The sequence below is a fragment of the Cottoperca gobio genome, chromosome 17 (genome assembly GCF_900634415.1).
Source record: "Cottoperca gobio chromosome 17, fCotGob3.1, whole genome shotgun sequence".
Classification (NCBI taxonomy): domain Eukaryota; kingdom Metazoa; phylum Chordata; class Actinopteri; order Perciformes; family Bovichtidae; genus Cottoperca; species Cottoperca gobio.
The window spans coordinates 7,285,035-7,310,587 of record NC_041371.1 but is presented as its reverse complement, the minus strand read 5'-3'; the positions used below and the strand labels follow the sequence as shown (position 1 = coordinate 7,310,587).

Sequence of the window (25,553 nt, the reverse complement as noted above, 5' to 3'; positions counted from 1 at the left end):
AAGTAATAAAACTAAGCTCTGAGTGTCAACAAATTGTCTGCTAAACAACGGTCCACAACTTCGATCGAAACTGAAGTATATCCACAACTATTGGTTGGATTGCTATGAATTTTCGCAAAAACATTCATGGTTACCAAAGGATGAATCTCAATGACTTTGGTGACCCCCTGACCTTTCATCTAGGGACATCATCAGGTCAACATGCTTCACTGGGTCAATAATCTTTGTGTAGGTGGTGTTGTAGTTAAATATCAAGTGTTCTTAAAAGAGTATAAATAAATAATATTAAATAATGTCCAGCTCAGTTTTAATTGAAGTCAAAGGTCTAGAAAAACATCTGAGGTATTCTGATTGTAAGTTACACATTCTTTATTAATAGGGAATAACAAACGTTATGTTTGCATTATAATAGTGAGCATGTCAGGATGCTGAAGTTAATATTTGGCTATAATACATCCTGACTGAGCCGCTATCATAGCTGTAGACTCCTAGTTCTGTTTACCTTTCCCCTCATTTAGCTTTTTTTCATAAGAAACACTGGATACTGTCACCTCTACAGGCCTCAGGACATCTTCCAAATTATACAAATACAAGTAAAAATCTGTCTTTGGTTGAACTGCTCCAGGCCGTAACCTGTACCACTGAAACTAAATGTGCATCAACTGCTTGTTGTTTGAAGTATTATGAATGTGGGTAATGTGTACCATGAAATCTTAGCATGACAGCAGTATTATATGTCTTACCCACGAAACTGCATTAATGGTAAGTCTTCATTTAAGTAGGTTGGAGTAATGAGACAAATTCACTTCACATTTAAAACAACAACATTATTCTTTTGTCTTCGTGACAAACTGTGGTTTTGTTGTATATACTTGTATGTGTCTACTACTTGGGCATGTTTTGTTTTGCTTAAGGACATTTTAAACCAGTTCAAGAATGGTTATGGAAATTACAAACTGTAATGTGAGCCACAATTAGATGTAATTGTAGTTCTGACATGTTGGTTTGATTTGTAGTTTGTACATTTGTAGACAGATACCACATAGTAACAACTTAAAAAGAAAAATATGAGTGTTCCCTCTGGAAATGTGAGACGGAAATGCAGCATTTGGCAGCATTGTAATCCGCCACACTCCATCCAGGTTGAGTAGAGAGACATGGCCTGTCCGTGCTACTACTGGGTTTTGACTTGTGACCACACTCGGCTGTGGTAGCCGCCCAGTTACTGTATATAACATAGTATTAACACTCTGCACAAAGGGTCTTCACACAAAAAGGCTTGAGTCTGTACAGGCTTTCTTTGTGTTGCCATGGAAGTTTCCACTGCCAGCCAGGAGTGAGACAGGGCATGCAGGCGAGTCGAATAGCAGGTACATGGAATAAGGGAATAAGTGTTGAATCATTTTTTTTTGACTGACTCAGAGTCCAAATTAAATACAGCTGTTTTACAGACACCACACCGGAACCCCCATCTTTCTCTCTCTGCTTCTTTCTGGTTGTCCCTGTTTCTTTTCCTCTGTCCTTCAAATGTATAGTGTCCTTGTCAAAAAGGATTTTACCTCAGAGTCTCTGTGACGCTGTTCTTCAGCATCGGTGGTGATTTGAGCTAAATGCTAATGTCAGCATGCTAACAATGACAATGCTAACGCTCTGATGTTTAGGTGTTTTCCGTGTTCACATCTTAGTGGAGCCTGGTAATTAATTAATAAATAATAATTAACTAGCACAAAGTATATGAGACTGATGTCTTTTATTTTGCAGGTATTTGGTCATAAACTAAGGTATTAGACAAATGAAATGATTTTATTCGTCATTTCGATTTTCTTTTTCTCAAACAATCCTGCAACAGTACAGTACAAAACATGCTTTCCATGTGGTAGTCTGCGGGTCACGAACTACATACACAAAGTAAGAAAACATAAAATAATACAAACTGTTTAATGGTAGTCTATCCAATTGTTGATATATGTTAGTCCAGACCAACAAAGTCCTCCCTAGAGGCACGTTGGTAGCCTGAAAGAAACTAGCTGAAAAGTAGTTTTGAGATTTGAGATAAATGCTTAATAGGTCCGACCAGCAGCTCTAAAGCAGCTCTGTCAGCCTGTCGGCACACATTTCCCCATCTTTTGGCGGCCACAGTTGTCGCCCTAGGAGAACATTAAAAGTTTGTGAGGTTGTGCGTGTGTGTGTATGAACGTGTGGTTGCATGCGTGTTCGTGGTCACAGCTATTGCGAATTTGCGCTTGTTTTTGTGTTGGTCCATAAATTCGGCCCATAAATGATTCCCTAAGTACAAAAAACAGGCCCAAACTGGAGCTACATGGCTCTCACTTGACAGCAATAACATGTAAAATACAGTATACTCCATGTAACCTCTGCGCTTTTGAGCCTTTTCTGGCATTTATTTATCTCTCGGGGATAATCTGGCCGGATTCCATCTTGTTGATTGGGACCTCCTGGCTGCTGTCCAGCTTCTTAACTCTCAGCGGGCTCAGGCCTCCTGTGTTCTGCACCGGGCCGTTTAGTTTAGCAATGTGTTTTTAGTCAGCTCATGACATGTATGTGTCAGCATGTTTATGCAGTGTGGTAGTTTATGCATAGACGGCGATAAGTCTTAATGGCCCTTTGGATATGAAACATGACACACTGAATCACAGGGGTTGTAACACAAAACTGAGTAAGCCGTACACGCAAAGAAGAAATGATGGTGACTTTTGGATTTTAGCGCTCTATCAAAATGTTCATGACCCACGGAATTTGATTTGAAAAGATTGCACATGATCTTTTTGAATGTCCAAGACTTCGCTGTAGCATGCTTGAATTATCATCATCAGGATAACAGACAGTGTGAGTTCAGTCTCAGAAATGTTTACTACTTTTTACTACTTGATTACCTTAACACACCTTAACATCCTCTGTGAATGTAATTATGAAAAAGCAAGCCATCAGACAACTGCTCTGCCCACATCTAGTATATAACATAGACATTTTAGGATGAATCATCTTGTTTTCTTAAAACAAATATACAGAAAACAGTACATGAGACAAAACAACACAAGTACATTCACACACACACACACACACACACACACACACACACACACACACACACACACACACACACACACACACACAGACAGACCTAGCTACTCACCTCTCTTCAGAAATGAAAAATACACACAGTAAATGTACACTTACCCATTCGATATTTACATATATTTACAAGCACCTACTCATTAAAAATATATTATTTCCAAGTATAGTTAGAAACAAGAGCAGGTTGTTTGAAAATAAGCAAAAAGAAAGTTGAAATATGAATAGTATGTAGTCTGAATATAGAAGTTTTCTTTTCTTTCTGAATTTGTGTAACACAATACTGCAGCTACCTTGGAAGCAATTAGCTTTTTAGCATTACCTTGTGCCACAAGAATCTTTGCTTGAGCAAAATCCCTTCGAGGGGAACATAAAACACTCCAGTGACAAGCAGTGGGAAAATGTTGCGACCTTGGAAGGAGCTACAAGCTGCTCTGCCCAGAATGAATTTCCATGTTACTTCAGTGGAAGCATCATGGCTGTGAGAACATGACAGTCTGGGTTAGTAACCTGTCACTGGCAGGTTCTACAGCACAGTGTGTGCTAAATAGTGACAGTGTTTTGACAGTTAAAGCACTTTCATATCTGGTTATGATTTTACTCTCATACACAGACTTTTCCCATGATGTGCAAATAGCTTGAACATCCATGTGCCAAGTCAGAATCTAAACACATTTTCCATAGCTGCCCCCTCACTATGGACTCTTTTCTTCTTTAAAGTGCGCCACCGATTTAGTATTGCATTTTTAACATTTGAAAAATCTAAATGAATGCAGCAGAATGCAGAGATTTCATCGTTTTTGTTCCAACATTTTTTTGTTACTTGTCAAAATCTGAATCTCAAAATGAGTCCAGTAATCAACGTCTTAAACTGCAGAGGTGGGGGCATTGTACCTAGAAGAATCTGTTCTTGTATGTTGGTAGTGAGAGCTTTTTAGAAAAGTTAATTATTGAAACATCTAGAATAGCAAGAGTCTGTGAGAAAGAATTTTAAATTCAGTGACAGAAATACCTCCCCCGCTTTGCTCTTGACCCAGAACCTGCAGACGGCCGGCTGCTTGTTTACATGGTGTGATGTTGTCCTTTAAGCAGCATGTGGTCAGGACCAGTGGGGGGGGGTTTCTCTGATGGAGCACTCCACACTGACTCCCAACATGAGGCTCTCAGCACACATAAGGACAACAGTGGCCTGCATATCCATGTCTGGGTCCAAGGCTGGGCCCCTTTAAGGTGGTCAGACGTGATGTTTGCACAGATGTGTGGGTCCAAAGCCGAGAGGCCAAACCCCCAGCACCCCTCTGGTGGTCCAGGCCCACCCCTGACTGGGAAGGATGGAGCCTTTTGTGGCTTCACGATCAGTCCCATTACGGGTGACATGATTTCAGCTCGCTGAATGAAAATATCGTACTAAGAAGCCACAGAAACCAATCAATCCAACCGGCAGATTAGCCAAGAAATAACAAAGACCAACTTTATTTAAACCTGCCGTACTTGCCATAGTTGTGCACACTCGTTGTTTTTCTGTGCAATGAGGAATGTTGACTTTTAAGGTGCGCTCACTTTGGTATAACCTCCGATAAAAGTGGTACAGTAGCTAACATAATTGTCTGACTTTGTGTTGCTTCTTATTTTTAGCAATGTCATCCAGTTTCAAGATCCCAGCAGTTACTTTTAGTGAGTACGTTATCACTGCCAGAGAGAAAATAATACCCAAACCATAGTTTCCTATGAGTTGCAGTTTATTATATGAACTATAAGTTTGAATGTTACATTATTTTAAACAGTTTTGTTTTTGCTCTTGCTATTTATTCTATAACCTTCCTGTCTATCAAACGGTTAAATGTTTCCACACATTCTCTCTTCCTATATAATCTGATTTAAAGATTGTTCCATCGACATAAATATCTTTATTGCCTGTTGTGAATGTACACCAGCTGCCTCTCAATCTGCTTGCCAGAGGCTCCATGGTCAGTTATAATGAAGTCAAGTAAACATCCTGCCTATAGTATAATGTTTAGCATTGTATCACATGGTGTTAGGGGTTTTCAGGACATGGTGTTAAGACTAGTGAAAGTCTCTGACATGAATAACCCAAAATTTCACTGCATCGTGGTTTTAGGTTGGATGGCTAGGAATGACACAGAACGTGGAATGGTACTGTTTTGTTTCGGTTTCTCCGTCGTATGGCGAACACATGTGCTGTGTTTTTAAAGTTTCATACGGAGTGTTATTCATGAAGGCAAATGTTTTCAATTGATAGTTGTCTGAAGAAAGGCACAGCATGTCCCACTTTAGACACACAGTACTAAACTTAGTTATCCTATGTGATTTCATTTCATTTTGGTGTATTTTTATTAACTCCCTGTTCCAGTTGCACAATAATTGAGTTAGTACTGCTTCTCAACATTGTCCTCTGTTACCGGGACTTAGCATTACAACTGCATACCGTACGCTGATTTGTGACACAAATTATTTTGTATGTTGCAGGAATTCAGGAGGGTACAGAGTGCACCAAGTGTAAAAATGACTGGGCCCTGAGGGCAGCTATCGCACTGCTCTATGTTCTCTGTGCCTTGCTCACTATAGCAGTGGCCGTCCTCGGATACAAAGGTAAGTCAAAACTGAAGACATAGTACATTGCTTCTTGTGCAATACTGTAGTTTTTTTTTTTTTTGTAGACCTTGACCACAATACAGCTCACATAACACAAGAACATCCAACATTTAGTCTTACATTCAACACAGATTTACTCAAATAAGACGAGTAGGTTTTAAACCCACAGTGTCTAGATCCACCTTCACAAGTCCAGCTTCTTTAAAACCAATAGGCTAATACCCAAAGTCAGACTTAAATGGGGCATTTTTAAGGCATCAATCATCAATCATATCTTATTTTATACAAACCTTTTGTTGTTTTTAGCCAAATGTTTGATTATCCTGACATTGTGTGCATACATTCAAGGGTGCCAGAGGATGTATCCCACTGACTTTTCATGTAATACCATAGTCAAGTAAAAATCTTTAATTTGTCCAAAAAGACCAAAAACCTCCAAGGAGCAAATGTTAGTATGCTAACAAGCTACACTAAGTTTGCAACCAGGGTAAACATTACCTGTTAAACATCAACCTGATAACATCGCCATTGTAAGCATGTTTAGCATGCTGTCGTTAGCATTTAGCTCAAAGCATAACTTGCAGAAGTACAGCCTCAACCTGGTAACATTGCCATTGTAAGCATGTTTAGCATGCTGGCGTTAGCATTTAGCTCAAAGCATAACTTGCATAAGTACAGCCTTAAGAGTTGCTAGCGTGGATGTAGACTATCAGTGTTGTACACTACTTCTTATTTTCTATATTTCAGTTTCCAAATGAATATATAAATGAAATATCAGCAGATTTTCCCTTAACTTCCTCGTCCCCTGCCCCCTGCAGGTCTCAGTGTTTTAGCAACTATAGTCATCTTGAATTAATATCATGGACATATGCAATCTTTCAAATGCAAAGGTTTGATGAAAGTCAAAGGGTTCATCAGTGCAACACAATGGAAAACTATATCCAACCAAGTCAGAGAGTTCAGCCTAAGAGTTATCACTTGAAGAGACTCCCTTGACAGAATACATTGTTTACTCTCCACTGAATTGATATCTTCCGGAGATTAGCCAGAGCTCGAGATTGGAAATACAGTGATTGAGCATCGTTGTCCTTGCTGCAACACATTTTTACTGTTTCTGCCTGTTTGGATCAGTGCAATGATGATAAATAGAAACAGAAAAGCATTCCAGATATCTCAGGCGCCATCAATATGGAATGCACTTTGTGTATTGTTCAGCCTTACACATGTGTGGCCCCAATCAATTATAGAACACCTGTCAAAATATCCTTGAGCAAAGATGTTGAAGTCATACTTGCTCTATAGGCGCCTTAACCTGGTGAAGCATGCAGCTCAACCAACAGACAAAAACTGCATTCATCTAGTGGGGAATGATTTTATTCAAAATATGGTCTACGAGTTAAGATCTAAATCTGAACCTGCAAGTGCTCTCATGATTGTTTTATGTTTCCAGCTTTGGGTTTGTGTTTGAGTGGAGCCCATGTGATTTTGGTGGTTTGGTTCTAATGTCTAACAGATGACCCTGCAGCGACTACCCCGGCTTAACAACCCAGAGGAGATTTTATGGCTTGGTAGCAATTTGTTGTCTCATGAACCACAGGTTGACTCACAAATGGCTGCAAGTGTCCAAAATAGTTTGCATACAGGGAAGGTTCTGTGTTGTGTTTGTTGCCTCATCTGCACCCTTTAAACAGCACTGTAGTTTACCAACCAACATTAATAAATAAATAAAATTCTATTTACTCAAATTAGCAACCTTATACAACTCAATAATGCTTTTCCAATACGTGAATGTGGGGGATGGAAAGATTAACAGAGAGAATAAGAAGGTATGTTAGACCAGGTCAGGTCAGATCAGGGAGGAAAGATAGTGTGACAGGCATTTCTGTCTCTATTATCAAGGGCAAGTCTCAGTGCTGTAGCAATATAGTCATATTGAATGAATGTCATGGACAACAAATACAATAATTCTAATACAATTAAAAAGAGAAATAATTTTGGAATTTAGAGGGATAGCGAGGAGGCTCAAGCTGCAATCTCAGCAGTTGACCGACAGCTTTGAAATTGGGCCTGTGTGTTCTTGTTTGTCCCAAGTGCATGTTATTCTTTTGTGTTTTTGTCACTACTGGAATGATAACAGGGATAGCTAAGGATGTTTTCCAGTGCAGTTTTAAGACGCCCACATACCGACAGAAAAACAAACGCAGGAGGAGAGGAAATGGACTCTTTGTTTGCAGATGTGTAGAGGAGAGAGAAAGTGGAACCAGAGTCAGAGTGTGCTATTCATCATGTGTTTGACATTGTTTATAGCCGACTCTTGAAGTGGAATTTGTGAATGTACTCTGAAAATTGAGATTTGTATTGATCAACAGATACACAGTCGCCCAGTTACAAAAAAAAAGTAGAAAACTCTTTACTCTGTTCAACATCCTGCGTTTAGAATTGCTGTTTGAGTTTCCAGTCATTCACTGCAGAGGAATGAACACAGCAGCACCCTCTGCTGTTCAATCAGCTTGGCTCCGTAAATTCTGTTTGCACAGATAATTTAATAAGGGTTCCTCTAACCAAACAGAAAGAGAAAATACTGCATCAGCATCATACAATTGTTTATTTAACTTTGCTTTCATTTAAATTGTTTATTTAACTTTTTATATACTGTATGGATCTATTTACACCTTCTCTTCCCCTTTCGTCAGTGGTCCAGAGAATGGACAATGTCACAGAGGGCATGCAGAATGATGGAGGCAAGATCCATGCTGTGGAGACAGACCTAAATAAACTAGGTAAGTCTCATTAACACAAGATTAGATTTAAATATGGATAGTTTTAAACGACTATATCTGTAAATTTAAAATGTTGAGTACAAGGAGGTGCTTTTTGACTTTTAACATAGATGTGTGTCACCTTTTCAGATAATCAGGCAGGAGTGAAGTCAGTTAATGCCACAAGTGACATCAAGACGTTCAAGTTAGATCTGGACGCATTACACAACCAGCTGAATGATGTTGCTCTCAGGGCAACTAGGAACAGGGACGTGCTGGATGAGCTTCATATCACTGGAGATGACATGCAGAACGGACACGTCTCCCTGCAGAGTTTTATGCAAGGCAACGCGGCCTCACTGCGCGGGGTCAACCAGACTTTGGCCTCCTACAGTGGCATGATTGACGACCTCCAGACAGACACTGCACGGCTCCAGTCAGAGATACAGGGCCAGGTCAAAGTGCAGAGCCAGACCCAGGTTAGTATCAGTGCACTAAACATCACCCAGTCCCAGCAGCGCAATCTGCTCGGCACGCTGCAGAAGACGGTCGAAGACGCTGGCCAGGCGGTGCAGAAACTGAAGAATGACTATCAGGGTCTGCAGCAGACAGCCAGGCAGACCCGGACTGACACAGAGTGGCTAAAGGAAAAAGTCCAGAACCTCCAGGTTTTGGCAGCCAATAACTCAGCCCTGGCCCGTTCCAATGGAGAAGCTCTGGATGACTTGGGGACTCAGCTCAGCACACTCGCCAGCCAGATCCAGAACACCTCAGCTCTCAGTGAGGAGCATGGCCAGAGTCTGCATGAGCTGATGGACCGCCAGAGAGACCACGATAACGCCACCTCATCTAAGTTTGATGAGATGGAAGCACGGTTAGACAGACATGAGAATGACATGGACCGTGTGACTGGAAACGTGAGCTTCGCCACACAGCTCCTCGGTACCATCACCTCCGACTTGAACAGCCTGAGGTCCTGCGCTGAAACAGTGATGCGACATTCAGACCTCTTACTGGGGCTGAATGATAGTGTGACAGAGGCCAAAGCAGATAGCAAAGAGCTGCGTGCACAGCAAGATGAGCTGGTTGCCAGGTTGGATAAAGAGGTCAGCAACCTCTCTATAGTGATGGAGGAGATGAAACTGGTGGACAGCAACCACTCACAGCTCATTACCAACTTCACCATCCTGCAGGGTAAGAATAGAGGACGTACTTGGTGTGTATCCTGATTATGGTGAAACGATTTTTTCAGATCAGCTTCATTTCCCAATAATGCAATGATAATGTAAATTATCCTGCTACATTGCTTCCACTAAAAGAAATAGCCCGGCAGCCGTGTACAAAGGTCGGTTCTGCATCCATAGCAGTTAAGAAATCTCAGTACATTCTGACACATCATCTGCTGTAATTATGTTTCAGGTCCACCAGGTCCAAGGGGTCCCAGGGGTGACAAGGGTCCCCAGGGGCCAGTGGGTCAGTCAGGACAAAAAGGTGCTAAAGGAGACAAAGGCATGCCGGGGTTGGTGGGACCTAAAGGAGAGAAAAGTGCTGCTGGTCCACCAGGTGCGACAGGTCCAAAGGGTGCAGCTGGGACTCGTGGTCTTTCTGGGGCTAAAGGATCGAGAGGGTCTGGAGGTCGACCTGGAAATTCTGGTGAAAAAGGTGACCCGGGGACTCCGGGGTTTCCTGGTAGAGATGGACTGTCCGGGTTGCCAGGACCACAAGGGCCACAGGGGCCCAGAGGAGCAGCAGGACCTGCAGGGCTTGAAGGGCCTCGCGGGCCTGTTGGACCGATTGGCCCTCCCGGTCCTTCAGGGCTACCCGGGTTACCTGCGCCTGAACCTCCGCTCTCAAAACCTCCTCAGCCCACTCAGCCCACTCAGCCCGCTAAGGTTGCTAAGGTCCCTGAAACCCCTAAACCACCTCAACCCGCCAAACAACCTCAACCCGCCAAACAACCTCAACCCCCTAAACCACCTCAACCCCTCAAACCATCAGTGGAACCAGAAGGATCTGTGTCCCACCAGATCCAACCCCCTGTCGCTACTACTCCTGCGCCTGGTGAGTTAAATGATTACATAAGGGTAGAAAATTGATTTTGGGCCATTTTGAGTGCATAATAATGCATCTGTAAATGATTCCTTTCCAGGTTGCCCACCTGAGTTCAGAAGGTTTGGAGACAGCTGCTATTACTTCTCCTCTGGGTCTCAGAGACTCAACTTTGACGAGTCCAACCAGTTTTGTACTAACATTTCATCTCTAATGCTCATTATTAATGACAATGAGGAACAGGTAAATTAAATTAGATTCCATTGTAACTATAATGCATTAAAAAAAATCTTTAAATAGTTTATTCTGAACTAATTATCTTGTGAAATGTCTTTTGCTCTTCTATCCGTAGCAATTTGTGAGAAATACAATTGCAGGAAAAGGCTATTTCTGGCTGGGCCTTACTGACAGGGGGGAGGAAAATGTCTGGAAATGGGTGGATGGAACCTTACCTGCTTTTAAGTGAGTAAACCTGCCAAATAGGTTTTTACAAAAGATTGTACAAAGCAAATGGAATTCATGCGTTTTATTGACTTGACTCTATCAACAACACCTTGTATGATGCTTCAACTTTTAATACATAGTGTTCATGTTGTTGCTATCAGGAAGTGGAAGCCTGGTCAGCCTGATAACTGGACCCATGGCCACGAAGATGGCGAGGACTGTGCTGGCCTTATCCATAATGCCAATTGGAATGATTTCTACTGCACTGACCGCATCGGCTTCATCTGTGAACGTGCCTCTGATGACTGTCAGTACCTTCTATGTATCAGACCTTGTCCTTGTAAAATCCCATGTAAAGATCACAACTAACAATGTATTAGTTTGACATTCCCATTCAGTCCGTGGTAATCAGCCCCAAGTCCATTCATTATGGAAGCCCTGAGAAGCATTTATTGTGTGGGCCTTCAGTCACTAAGCATTCATGTTGTCTTGCTCACACACAATATACCTCGTGTTTAGAGTGCATGGAGAAATTAAAACTCAAACTTGAATTCTTTTAGTTTTATTTAGAACATGGGACTTGTGCATTTCAGTCTCTTGTGACCGGAATTAGTATTACAACAACAAACATTTAGAAGAATGATCTGAAACCAGCTAACAATGTAGCTTTAAGCAAATGTAACCTAAAACAGGTGTAAATTGTGTTTTTGTTGGAGACTATGGGACTATTTTCTCATGTGGATTGATGCATTATAGTTGCTTTACTGAGTACTGATAATTACAATCACCAGGATGATATAAAGGGGATTGACTTTAAACAAAATTCAGAGCCCATTGACAGAACAATCTCAGCTAATGGTCCTCTTTTTATGGAGCTTTTGACCATATCGCTATACCTCATCTAGAGAGTATACTCAGTTGGCCTGGAAATGTAGATGGTCAAACTTCCCCTGATTCTGAGCACCTCTGGGCCCAAAGTCTGCATCATTCTATAATAATAATAATAATAATAATTATAATTATAATAATACATTAGACTTGTATAGCACTTTTCTTGTAACTCAAAGACGCTATGGTGCAACATTTTACCTGTGTGTAGTTTCCTGTATTATCTGTGGCAGGCACGTTGTGAGTTTGATCGTGTGTGTGTGTGTGTGTGTGTGTGTGTGTGTGTGTGTGTGTGTGTGTGTGTGTGTGTGTGTGTGTGTGTGTGTGTGTGTGTGTGTGTGTGTGTGTGTGCATGCATGCATGTGTAATTGTCTGTTTGTTTTTCTTCGTTGGGAAAGGCAGGTGACGACACAAATGATGGAGCTCGGTACTCTACTGAGTGCACTTTTCTAGTTATAATAAAGTTTTAGATTACCATATTTAGTTATGTTATTACTGTTGCTGTAACAGTTAATGTAGCAGACCGTAAGCACATCATAAAGGTGTTAAAATGTACTTTATATGTTTTATTTTGTGTTCTCTTCACAGTGATATTTCCAGTTTTATAGCATCCATCTAAGACAGTGTGAGCTGTTTCTGCGAGAAAGGTGAAGAGGCTGAAGTTGAGGTTGAAGATGCGAGGATAATGAAGGACATGAGGAGGAACTCTACATGACTAGAGGACTCTGATAACGCCAGCTCAGTCAAGCATCACTGAGACTTGGACCGGTCTTTGTCTTAAAGGCACTTTACAACACAGTATGGTGCAAAAGACAGAGCATTGCACATACCCAGCCCCCTTTTTATTGATTTAGTATGTGTACTGAAGGAAACATGAGAATGTAGGGATTTATTTAGGCTATACTAAGTCATTGATTGGGGCAGCCTCTGTTGTACAGGTGTATCTGTAAATAATATTTCAGAAAAGGTACCGGTTGTGATTGAAATCCATAGTGTTTTATTTTCTAGCTGCTTTCTCATTCATCACACTTACAACAAATATCTATATAAGAGGATTATGTCGTTAATAAAATTGAACTATTTTTATACTGTCAAATACTTTACAGATTCAGAACTGTGATTAGAAAAAGGCTCCTGGGAAATGATGAGCGCTATCTCACCATCAGTCAAACTCAGATAATAAATATAGAGAAAGTTAGTATGAATTTCACCTTTATAACAAACTGAAATATCAATGTCTTTTTTTGTTTCTTTTTGAGAAAAGTTGCTCAGTGTGAGCAGTGCTGCTGTTTTATGAAGGACAGTATGTTTTAGACTTTATGAGTTTTATACAGTGTGAGGCACACATTAACAATATGTAGATTTTTTGTTATGCAGTCATCATACAATGAGTTATTCATTATGCCAAATACAATATGTGAAATATGTTACATGTTTATAATTTGCGTAATCAATTGTTATTGTTGTATGATCAACTTTTTCCAAATCATAATATGCTTAAAGATTGAGTAGCAGTTTGTAATCTGGCTCAAGGATCATTATGCCTTAATGAAATTACAAAGTTCTTCTGGATCACAATAAAATTGTCAGTTATTTTTATTCTATGAAATATTGTTATAAATGCATTTAGATAATATGGTATGAAAAGTCATGTCTTTGTTTAATAAATGTTTTAAAAACTGAAGAAAGGAAACTCCTTATTGATACATACCATCATGCACATCTGCATCCTTTTATTTATTTACAGCTTTTTATTTTATATATTGTTCTTAATTCTTAACAAAACCAATGTACAATAATCAGAATCAGCTTTTTTGGTCAAGTAATTAGACTCTGCTTATACGTTTTGTCCACTTGAACAAGTTATAAGAAGATAGGAAGAAACACAAACATCAAAGCATAGATGGGTAACAAACACAGAACTATTATGTACATACATAAGCAACAATGACCAACAACAATGTTTAGATACAAATCAAGTGTTTCTCGAAATTGGAAACAATGAAAATGTGAAAATAAATAAATATTAAATACATGAAGTGAGTGGTACAGTATATTGAAATTGAAAACAATTTAGGTCTGCAATCAATGGAGACAATAATACAAGAAACTATATACAAATTAAAGAAAGGCAATTACTCAAATACCACAGTTAGCAATAAAACATAATAATACATAAAGATTCCTGCAAAACAAATCCAAAATAAATGTACCTACAGTGCAATACCTTATGGGTTAATATTTTTCTTTCCTGTTCTTTTACTATATATTTTTTCAATCGGTGACTTATTAACCCTGGTTATTATTAAAATGCTGTGCTGTGGGTAGCATATTGTAATATTTAGTTATTGGTAACAAATTATTTTTTCATTATCTACATCATACCAGGCTTAATGGATGTACAGACAGAACATCCTTAAAGCTGCTGGGGGAAAGATAACACTGAATAGTAGGCTACATTAGGTTAAGACACAAGTCACATGATCACCATCACCTGACGATGACAATTTGTTTTTTTGGGGCACTTTGTAGCCTATCGTTATTTTTTCTCTAGTGTACAGTCAGTGCAGACAGGTTCACGGAAATGAGTGTGGAAATCAAAATCATTAATTAAATAATAGTTGATGACAGCAGTTTATTTAACACGCGTCTGTCTGATTTGATTACCCAGAATGCCTCGCTTGTTGCCGTCTGTCGAAGGAGTGACTGTGTAGAATAGACTCAGCCAGCTGCATTTGACATTCATGAAGTTGTCGTTACTATGCATGTTTATCGTATGAAATAAGATACAAGAGGGAAAGAAAATAACAGGGGAAGGCGAAATCTGTTGTTGTCAATACACCAGCAATGCCTCTCTTCACGACCAACCCATTTGACCAAGATGTTGGTGAGTAATCAGAGCTGGAGGCTATTTCTAGCAGGCTAGCTCAATTATTAGCTTTGATAATACAGCTTTATTTGTGTTCTTCAGCTGTCTGTAGCTTTAATATCTCCCCCAAAGCGCTATATTAATAATACTATATGGCTGTCTTGTAGTGTATATTTCACGCTGTATAAACTGACAAGCTCTAGTCCGTGTTAAAACAAATGTAATGTCTGTTTTGTTTGTTGTGATTCGCTCTGTTAGCCACAGTTGGCTAACTAGCTTGGACCCTTATATTATGTGGAGATTTAGCTAGCAGCAACTGACATTTTAGAAACGTTTACATAGTTCGCAATTATAAAGGATTAAGTTCCTTGTAATATGTATTCTTCTTCATATTATATGTAAAGTATATTTGTTTAATTGTCAGGTTTACTAGACGTGGGACAGAGATGTTGTCATCAGTTAACTGAAGTAACGGTTTTTTCTCAATCGCTATTGAAAATATATTATTAAATTATATTAATACATAATATTTATATATAGTTCTCGTTTTAATATATTCATATATGCTGCTAAGCATAGTGGATTTCTGCCAAAAATAAATGTAATTTGTGCATACAATGACAATTATCTTATTTTATAATTATAATTTATTATGGTACAGAAAACCAATTATATGGATTTAAATAAATAAATAAAAAGAATAATATTAATTATAATAAATTGAATTGGGATAAGTAAAATTCAATAATATAAGATTCTAAGAAAAAAAAGTACTTTAAATAGTTCACCATGTTGAAAGTTTTTGACTTCTTGTTTGTTTTTCACATAAAAATCCAGTGAAATTGGGATAACTTTTATTATTTTCCATTTATCTAAAATATACCATATATAACAAATTAATTTGTAATGAATTCAATGTCATATTTATCAAATTGTATAATGGAATCTTTTCACATTATGATTAGATGTACACAATATATAAGCTCTCATTTGAGTCCAAAAAGTAACTGAATGTACGCAATGGTAAAATACATGCCTTAAAGATTCTGGTTAATTATTGCAAAAATGTTTTTAATATCTAAAATCTTGGAGAATTATAGATTTGTTGTATATAATGTTATAATATTGTTCAGTATTATGGTAATTGGTAATACAGAATGCTCTCTGCCAATAAGTATGTATAAAAAATGTCCCACAAATCTTTTCTCTAGGAGCAATTTTTCATACAAATGCTAAATGAAACAGATGTTTGTAATAAATACGTACATTAATTGTTTAATTTAGCATTTGTATTGTCGATATAACTGAAATAACGTTAGCTAGCCATCTGCCTCATCTTCACCTCACTTTATTCAATTGTATGTTGGCTAACCAATATGATGAGCGTGACATCTCACAGTTGCTGCAAGAGAAAGAGGATGCAGTGGTGTGTGTGAAACTATGAAGTCACACTGCATTTCCTTTTTTCTCCTTTGTTCTGTGGTAAGTGGTAAACCACATGCACCTCATTATACAGTACCATATACAACTGTAGCCCTCAAAACCAGCAGTAAATGCTAATTTGGTAAAACTTTGAATGGGTATGTTTGGACTTTTTAGGTGTTAATTCAGCTTGAGTGGTTGTTTGTTCTGTTTTTCTTTATAAATATGCTGTTAGATATCTCTTTGGCACTGTTGGCGATCATCTACTTGTAACTAAGGGTTAGGGATATAAATACAATTCTTAATTTTGGTATTTATACTTTGATATCGTAATGTCTATATAAATCTTTATACAATAAATCTTTTGTAAAACAATTGGGACTCTGTGAATGAATACATAACCTGACAGGATTGTCTGTTTTTCCAATTTACTTCATCATATTGATGTTAAAATGATATAGAGAGCTAATGGAATAGCCTCTTTGCCGGTGTAGTTTTTCGATGTTAAGCATAAATGCACTTCACGATTACAAAAGCAGCTAAACACATGTGTCATATGGCTGAATAGCAGTATATGTCAGCTTATAGAGGTCTTACTTTTAACACTTTTAATTGTGAGTTGTTATGAAAACAGGAGGTAACTCACAAAACAAGGCCAGTACACAATTATGTAATTTGGCAGGAAGAGAAGTCCCATAAAATAATGATGAAATGGAAGACTGGAAAAGTGCAATGGCAAAAGGAACACTAACCCCACTGTATGAACGGCACTAATCAGTGTATTTCTTAATGGCAGACAGTCTGAACACAACCAAACATTATGAGCTTCCTCAGATTGGTACTTATTGAGGGCTGTTGTATTGTTAGGAGCTTCTGCTATGTTGCCTTTTATCTTTCTAATGTTTATTTTGTATGATTAACAAAAAACAAAAGGAGAGAACACTCACAGCTTTCAATTACAATTTTTCAAGAAACTTTATTATTTATGATCATAGGAGGATCCTCACCTTTTCTGTCTCTTAAATAGTAAGTCCTGAAAACTGCTTTTGCGATCGCTCATTTTCTTTGCTTACATTGGTTGTTGTGCTTCTCTCCTGCAGAGAAAGCAACCAGTGAGATGAACACAGCTGAGGACTGGGGCCTCATTCTGGACATATGTGATAAGATAGGACAGTCGCGCACCGGGTAAGTTAACGGTCTTCATACTAAACCTGACTTTAAGGTTTTTCAAACATAAAACACACGTATCCTTGGATGGAGATGAATATGAATGTTGATGCCTTGATGTTTATAGAAACCGAAAGTGACATAGTTTACTTAACGTAGCTGGATTGTTCTTTGGTCCTTGCCAAGCAATTAATCTCCACAAACTTTTGATTTCTACCGTTCTGTTGCAGGCCTAAAGAATGTCTCCGCTCTATAATGAGAAGAGTGAACCACAAGGATCCTCATGTGGCCATGCAGGCACTGACTGTAAGCAGGGTGAAAACAAACCATGTTTGTTCTAAGTGTGATTGTTCGGTTCTTGGAGGCATCAAATAGTCTTCTTGTCATCTACTCTTAATCAACCTTTCACTGAGATGTGAGCTAGTGGAGTAACTTTATTCTAAGTGTCCTCCTAACATGTGCTACATGTTTGTAACACATGGATTAAATAGTGAGTCTGATGAATTGTTTGTACCCGTGTCCTCACAGCTGCTTGGTGCTTGTGTCTCAAACTGTGGGAAGATCTTCCACTTGGAGGTGTGCTCCAGAGAGTTTGCCAGTGAAGTCAGTAACGTCTTAAACAAGGTGTGTGTGTGTGTGTTTTCATTTCTACTTTCAGTGTGTTGTCCACATTAATTTAGTTTGATCACTTGAAAATAGGTCATGGTGCATCCAGTTTCTAGTTCACACGGTGGGCCTTTTTTATGATTGTCTCCAGGGCCACCCCAAAGTGTGCGAGAAGCTGAAAGCTCTGATGGTGGAGTGGGCGGAGGACTTCCGCAACGATCCCCAACTCAGTCTGATCTCAGCTATGATCAAGAATCTACGCGAGCAGGGTGTCACTTTCCCAGCTGTAGGGTCCCAGGTAGGTGTGAAGGGTGGAATCGATTGGTTTGCTTTAGCATACTCTGTGAGGAGAAAATAGTTATTTTGCTGTACTGTTTCGAACCGTGTACCTTTTTGTTGCTTGTTGCACCCCTCTCTGGCTCAAAATGGCCCAAAAAAAAAAATCTGTAAAAGTAGACTCTCTAATTCCTCTCATTCATCACTTATGAGCCACTAGAAGTGTGTGTGGTGGTGTGTGTATCTGCAGAGACATTGTTGCCCTCTGCCTTTAAACATTAGGGTTAGGGTTAGGGTTAAACATTGAGACGTATCCTTTTATTCTTCTACTTGTTAATTTACCTGAGCATGCAATTATTATTCTTTCACAGGCTGCAGAGCAAGCAAAAGCAAGCCCTGCTTTAGTGGCGAAGGATCCCTCCACCTCAACAAAAAAAAAAGAAGAAGACGACTTGGCCAAAGGTAAAGAGATAATCGGACAATTCGGCTGTTTTTGCTCACGAAACGCTTATTTAAGTTATTCAATACTCAGCTGTCAATGGGGAAATGTACTTGACGAGGCCTTATCCATAAAAGCATGCATATTCTTCCATTCTATATTTACATTGCATAAATCAAGGTTTAAACTGAATTAATGCGTTGCAGATGTTCAGGAATATTTTAGATTTTTTCAAGGGCAAACCCATATTATATAACCCATAATTTCACATATCTGTCTCTTGGTGTGCAGCTATTGAGCTGTCACTAAAGGAGCAACGTCCGCAGCAGCAGACCTCCCTGTCGAGCCTTTACCCAAACACCTCCAGCCTGCTCTCCTCACACAAGTCCGACGGCAGGAAAGTCCGCGCCATCTACGACTTTGAGGCCGCTGAGGACAACGAGCTCACCTTCAAGTCAGGAGAAATCATCACTATCCTGGACGATAGGTGAATTTTAACACACACAAACATCATAAGCGGGTAAAAACAGCATGAGTTGTCACATGAGTGAGAGGAGTGAGAGGGCTAGGTGGTATTCTGAGTTTTAAAGAAGCTTGAAACCGTACAAACTAAACCGTAAAATAATCTTCTTATGTAATCTGTTGAATCTTTAATATGAGATCTTAATGCAACACTGAGAAGGCAACGATTTATTTCAGTGACCCCAACTGGTGGAAAGGGGAAACATACCAGGGAGTGGGGTTGTTCCCCTCTAACTTTGTCACAGCTGACCTCACTGCAGAGCCTGAGATGAGTGAGTACACACACACACACACACACACACACACACACACACACACACACACACACACACACACACACACAGCCCATTTAGTCCATTAGCAATATTGTATTATTGATCCTAAAGTAGGAAATACTTTATCCTTTGCACACAGCTGGTGAAACACTGTAAAGATCACAGTACAATCAAGACAGAAAGTGATCAGTGGGTTATCACATGCAGTAAAGCAGTGCCTGGACTTCTGGGAAGTCATGTGAGAATTGCCTGTTGGACACGTTTCCTCTTCTAAGAGATACATTTATTCAACTCTTTGTGTTATTGCTTGTATTCAGTTTCTTATACGATACACAACCTTTAACTTTTAGTGAATGCAGAACATTTAATAAGCCGTTCATATGCTACGTTTATGTTCCTGGCACTGTCTGGTAGTATGACACATGCTCTGCATTTATCATCTCCTTCATTGCTCCCTAAAGGGATTCAAAGCGAAACTTGTATCGTCCATACACAGTGTCTCGTCAGATGTAGTAATGATACAGGACGTTTGAACTCCATATTTCAGTTGTAAAGCTCATCAATGTTTTTCCATATTGTTGAAAGCAACACGCACGCTTGCTGGTACACAGAAAGGTCAAAAGTTAAATTTAGGTTTGGCATATATTGTAGAAAGGGGTTTGCCATCTGGCGTAATAGATGTGTTTCATTATGATCAGCTTCTTGCCGTCTGGTAAGAGTTTGTCACGCCTCTTAATTACATCCAAATGTTTGTTGCTTTCCACACTTTCCTAATTGCTTTTTTGCTTGTTCATCATTTTCTTTGCCACGATGTGCGTTTCATCCCTGAAAACCCTCGTACCACATGTGCACTTTCTGCTATTTAGCATTTGTCTTCTCCGTTTTATGTCAAACATCAAACATGATTACATTTTAGGACTGTTTTTGTTTTGGTGTGATGCTACTTCTTGTTTCAGCAGGTTGCATACAATGTAACTATATCATTATAAACATGACATTTCAAGACTATTTAACGTTTATTCTCATCTGATATCCGGAACAATCTTTTGCACTGGTGTTGGATGTGTCTCCGCCTCCTGACCTCTTATGTTCGTGTAACTGATGCTACTGTTACATTGTTTTGCTGCTGCCGCATTCGCTGTTCCTTGGAAATGTGCAGTGAAGACAGAGAAGAAGACCGTACAGTTCAGTGAGGACATCCAGGTGGAGACCATAGAGCCCGAGCAAGAGCCTGTATTTATAGACGAAGTAAGTTCCCTTGTGTGAACACATGCTGCGCACTGAAACTTTCCTCATTGAGATCTCAACTGTAGCATCAATACATTAAGAGTTTTGTTCCCAAATAGGATCTGTCATTTAAAAATGGCCCCCTGCTGACAGAAATCACAGACTAACATAGAATAGGTTTTCTGTTTTTTAGACAAATAAATGGAACGTTTCAAACTGGAAAGTGAAACGTTTATTGAAATCTTTCAGGACAAAATGGACCAACTCCTGCAGATGATCCAGAGTGCAGATCCCACAGACAACCAGTCGGACAGCGTGGAGCTGCTACAGCTGGAAGGTAAACTGAATTTAGGGATGATTCTGTACAAAGGGGAATGTAAGTGAGACAAAACAAAATATTTCAGTGTGCAGAAGATAATCTGGTATTTTGTTCTGTGAAGGTGGATTATTATTATTATTATTTTTTAAATCAATAACAATTTGTTGCATTTTTCATCAGGTGCCTGCAATCAAATGGGACCCCTCATCGACCAGAAGTTGGATGATATAGACAGGTACATTGTGTCGAAGTGACACACAGAAAACTACAGAATAAGACAAACGTGTGACACTGACCTAATGTCATTTATGCGTTCCATAAATATGAAGTTTGTTTCATGTGTACGTGTTTGTTTCATCAGGAAGCACTCAGAGCTGTCGGAGCTGAATGTGAAGGTGATGGAAGCTCTGTCTTTGTATGCCAAGATAATGAACGAAGATCCAGTTTACGCCATGTATGCCAAGCTACAGAGCCAACAGTACTACATGCAGCAGCCCGCCAACGCAGCACAACAGGTAGAGTCACTCGCACATGTTTATTTAATTGTGGGAACATCGGAACTGTGATTTATTCCATAAATTGTGAATAATAACAAACTATGTGCTGTTTGATACGATTTTCTAGTATTCAGAATTATTATTACTGTTACTGATCTGAATTGCTGCTGATCTTAGACTCACTCCATCATTAACATTCACAGCAGGTCTACCCTGGTCAGCCGGCATCGGGTTCGTACGCCATGAGCGGCCCCGCGGTGCAGGGTTACACTGTTCCCCTGGAGCAGCTTCCAGCAGGAGCCCCCATTCCTGGTCAGCCAGCCCCCAGGTGAGTCCCACATCCTCCAGTTGCTTCTTATTCTGGTTCACTAAAGCACACTACACTATAACTTGTTACAGAGACACCTTTCACAACCTTTCTTTCCCCATCGCCTCTGTTGTACAAATGTATTTTAGTATGAAGCCTCCACGTGATTCTCATCTGCTCCTGGTTTTCTCATGTTTAAATTCAGAATTATCTTTACGCACATAACTAATGTGTCACTACGCCAGCGGAGTCCTGTCCCGCCGCTGTGTAGCATCAACGACACCTCATACAGATGTTTAACATTAAATGACCTAATCCCTTCCATTCCCGGCTGGATTTAGATTTTAATATTTGCAGGCAGTGGTGAGTTTTATTGGCAATAACTAACTTTATGGCACGCGTAACAAAAAAAGAAACGTGTGACTTTGCAAATGAAAACAGTGTTGGCTTTAAAAGGAGAAATGCAGAGCGGCACATCGGCGAGTGTTCTTGCATGGATGGAATTAGTGCTGTGGAAATCTAAATTAGGCTGGTTAAATGTAAATTACAGCTTTACTCCATGCCCATTAGTGTCACTCTTAGCATGTGATTATTCGGGCTTGTCACGGCGAGTATTTGAACACTATCTTCTATCGGAGCTTTACGCTGTTATGAATTGTACCCTCCATGATTCCACCTTCTGTAGTGTTGAAATGAATGTTGATTTATTCCTTTTCGTAGTGACGTTCATATGTACATGGGCCAGCCGCCAGTCTACACCGCAGCTCCAGGCAGCATGGCCCCAGCAGACTTGCAGTCCTACCAGAACCCAGCCAGCGCCCCCGGCCCCCCCCAAGGCATGACGCAGACGCCAAACTACAGCATCCCCTCCGGCCCGAGCATAGCACCTTCCTCAGAGAAAGCCCTACTATAGGCCCCCTTAAAGCAGCGTTATCCTCCCGCAGACACATGCACCAGACCGGATCAAATAGTGGTCGTGGATTATTTCTCTTATTATTCTATGATTTTGTTTTTATCATGGAACACAAGGTGGAAGGAAAACATTCAAATAGAGTAGAGGAAAGCTAACATGTGGCACGCTTTGTGTTGCTACACACACAGTTCCACTTCTCACAGCTTAGAAGTGATCACAGACACACACTTTGTGTTCTTTTCATTAATGATGTTTCTGCAGTTTCACTCTTCTTCTCCATGTTTTTACATGACTCTGATGTGAAGACACGGAGAAGCTTTCAGTTGCACTTTTATCTCCAGTTGCACTTATTTAGGTTTTCATCATTCAAGCCCGATCACTTCTAAATCTACATCTGATGGCACTATATGCATGAGACATTCATTGCTTCCTCTTTAGGTTAGAACTATTGAACAATTGTGGTAATGCTTTATTTTATGGGTCCAAACTACATCATTTGGTACCAATTATTAATATCTCTATTATTATTATTATTATTATTATAGGGATAATGATACATGGTTCATTTAGTTCCTTAAAATAATGACTTTATTTAAACTCAAGCAAATATTCATTCATTAATCATGGGAAACGTTATTCTTCATACTGTATATATTTGTGGATGTTCTGCTGACTTTTTACGTTACATTAGCAAATTATTTTCAATTAATTATTTGGATGTGAACTTTTATTAATCATTATCTATAATTTAGACAGTTCGTTCCTGGAAACTTTCTCGGGGTTTATGGACCTGTAAAATATGGCGTGAACAAAATTGCTTTGAGAAAATAAGTGTAACTAGAAGCTTCAATCCAACCACAAAATATTACTGAGATTTCTATCTGATCAAGCGTGACATACACAAAAGCATTCCTTCTCACCACCCCTGAACATGTATACTGCAAAACACACACAGGACACACACTACAGGCAGGTGTACAGCAGTGCACACACAGTTTGTTCACACATCCTCATCAGTGTTATGATCATTTACCTGCACTCACACACTAACATGCCACAGTCTTCTCACACACTTAAAGCACCTGCAGTGCTCATCGTGTCACATTCAGCTTTCTTTTCTTTTGTTTATCAGAAAAAGGACCTTCAGCTGTTCTGAAACCGTTAGTTTACTACATTCTGTATTATGTCGTCAACTTTTAGAAGTACTGAAAACTGAAGCCACTTTGTTTTTGTTTTTTTGGAGGGAAAAAGAAACCAGAGGAATTTCCGCATGCACGTGACTCTTGTATATACTGTACCGAACAGTTAGTGAAGCCACGTGGTGGGCTGGACGTTAGCGCAGCGCCGAGTGCTTCTCTCGGCCTTAAAGGTGAACTCTGCAGTCATGATGTCCCCGCTGAACTAAAGGTGTAAAAGCCAAAGAGAACAAAATGAAAAATCTTTTTCTTCTTTTCTTAACACGAACGACTCCTAACTTCATACTGCAGAGTTTCCCTTTTGTAAATGAGCAGCTGTTGGTCCTTGTTGGTGGATGTATGCAGCGGCTGTACTAACAGACTCGGCCACTAGGGGGCGACCTCTCTGAACAGCCCCAGTGTCTTTAAAGCATCTCTTTAGTCAGTGTTAAAAATTGTTTTTTTTGTAGTGCATTTTAATTTATGTTCTTATTATTGTTATGCTATTTTAAGTGCAGGATGTATGTATTCAGAGTAAAGCAAGAATATGTGATATTCTGCCGAACTTAGTTGTATATTTAAATCGCTCACATGAGAACGTGGACATTTCTCTCAGTGTTTGATACATGCTCATCGTACTGTAGGGTCATATGGTAATGTGAAAACCTGATCTAACCCATCCCCCGTTGCATTTCAAACCTGACCTTTTCTCAGAGCTGTCTAACACTAAAACAAATTCTACCTGAAGCAGAACCGAAAGAAGGTTTTATCATTCTGGGACGCACAGTCAGGATTTGTAAACAAGTCTTTCCTAAAGTACCTCTCTGTTCCAGTGACGCTTTTAAGGTTGAATATTGTACAAAGTCTACTCCTACTCCTCTCAACGTACTTTCCATAATCTTCTACGGCTTCTACCTGTTCAGAGTCTTTGGGAAAGAGTTGATGTTTACAAACGCTGACTGGGCTGCAAGAAGAAGAAAACGTTATTTATCCGTTGTTGTTTAATATTGAATGATGCTACGTGAAGGAATTATGAAGCAGTTTTAAATACGATGAACCAGATCTTCCAGTTGCAGGACAAATTGGTGTGTTGATCGGATATTTGTGTCATTTCAATTTCTCTTGAGATGCTATGTTTCAAAGCGTGCGCCGCCCCGTGTCACCGCAAGAATCTTAAAAACGACCCCCGACATTAAGCTTTGGTGCCTGGGACTTTGTAAGAGGCCATTTTATTCTCCAGAACTTGATTTTAGCTTTCATATAGTTGATTTGAAAGACGAGAAATGTTTCTTTTGCTGCCTGGAAGTAATGCGAGAGGGAAATGGTGTTAATCTGTTTGATCGAAGAGGGCCGAACATATCAAATATATGACAAGCAGCAGCTATTCTGGGACCAGGAGCCAGTTAATCCCCACACATGATCCAAATGTAACCTCTCGTTACACCACAGCGTTGGACTGCACCCCCGATGTAACTTTATTGCACAGGATTGAGATGCTGCCTGTTTTTAAGTTTTAAACACCGTTATTGTAAAGGTTCTGTCTAAACTTGTATCCTGCTGTTTGTATGTATTCTTTTAACCATTCTTATTAATTGGTATTCACAATAAAAAAAACAGGCCAAATGTACAGAATAATATGAACGGCCTTGTTTTCTTGATGTCGGAGCACTTTGTACATACATGACATGTCTTT

General features: G+C 39.5%; 2 protein-coding genes across 3 annotated transcripts in view; both read left to right on the top strand.

Moving 5' to 3' along the window:
• The window catches only part of colec12 (collectin sub-family member 12), a 28,755-nt gene extending 15,225 nt beyond the window's left edge, over positions 1 to 13,530 (top strand). Inside the window, exons 3-10 of the mRNA XM_029453336.1 lie at positions 5,581 to 5,703; positions 8,400 to 8,486; positions 8,616 to 9,659; positions 9,885 to 10,526; positions 10,615 to 10,757; positions 10,867 to 10,976; positions 11,120 to 11,265; positions 12,435 to 13,530. Coding sequence (XP_029309196.1) covers positions 5,581 to 5,703; positions 8,400 to 8,486; positions 8,616 to 9,659; positions 9,885 to 10,526; positions 10,615 to 10,757; positions 10,867 to 10,976; positions 11,120 to 11,265; positions 12,435 to 12,454 — 2,315 coding nt within the window. The 3' untranslated portion in view covers positions 12,455 to 13,530. The remainder of the gene's footprint in view (positions 1 to 5,580; positions 5,704 to 8,399; positions 8,487 to 8,615; positions 9,660 to 9,884; positions 10,527 to 10,614; positions 10,758 to 10,866; positions 10,977 to 11,119; positions 11,266 to 12,434) is intronic.
• Positions 13,531 to 14,326: 796 nt separating this feature from the next.
• On the top strand, positions 14,327 to 25,525 carry stam (signal transducing adaptor molecule (SH3 domain and ITAM motif) 1). Of its 2 annotated transcripts, none has more exons than XM_029453346.1 (14): positions 14,327 to 14,733; positions 17,238 to 17,322; positions 17,535 to 17,610; positions 17,833 to 17,928; positions 18,062 to 18,208; positions 18,558 to 18,648; positions 18,917 to 19,112; positions 19,325 to 19,419; positions 20,582 to 20,670; positions 20,899 to 20,986; positions 21,149 to 21,203; positions 21,330 to 21,483; positions 21,672 to 21,793; positions 22,493 to 25,501. In XM_029453346.1, the coding sequence occupies exons 1-14, from the start codon at positions 14,694 to 14,696 to the stop codon at positions 22,683 to 22,685; spliced, it is 1,527 nt and encodes a 508-aa protein (XP_029309206.1). In that variant the 5' UTR covers positions 14,327 to 14,693; the 3' UTR covers positions 22,686 to 25,501. The 2 variants fall into 2 exon arrangements, with proteins under 2 accessions (XP_029309206.1, XP_029309205.1); XM_029453345.1 differs by having other exon boundaries at positions 14,329 to 14,733; positions 21,669 to 21,793; positions 22,493 to 25,525.
• The last annotated feature ends 28 nt before the right edge of the window (positions 25,526 to 25,553 follow it).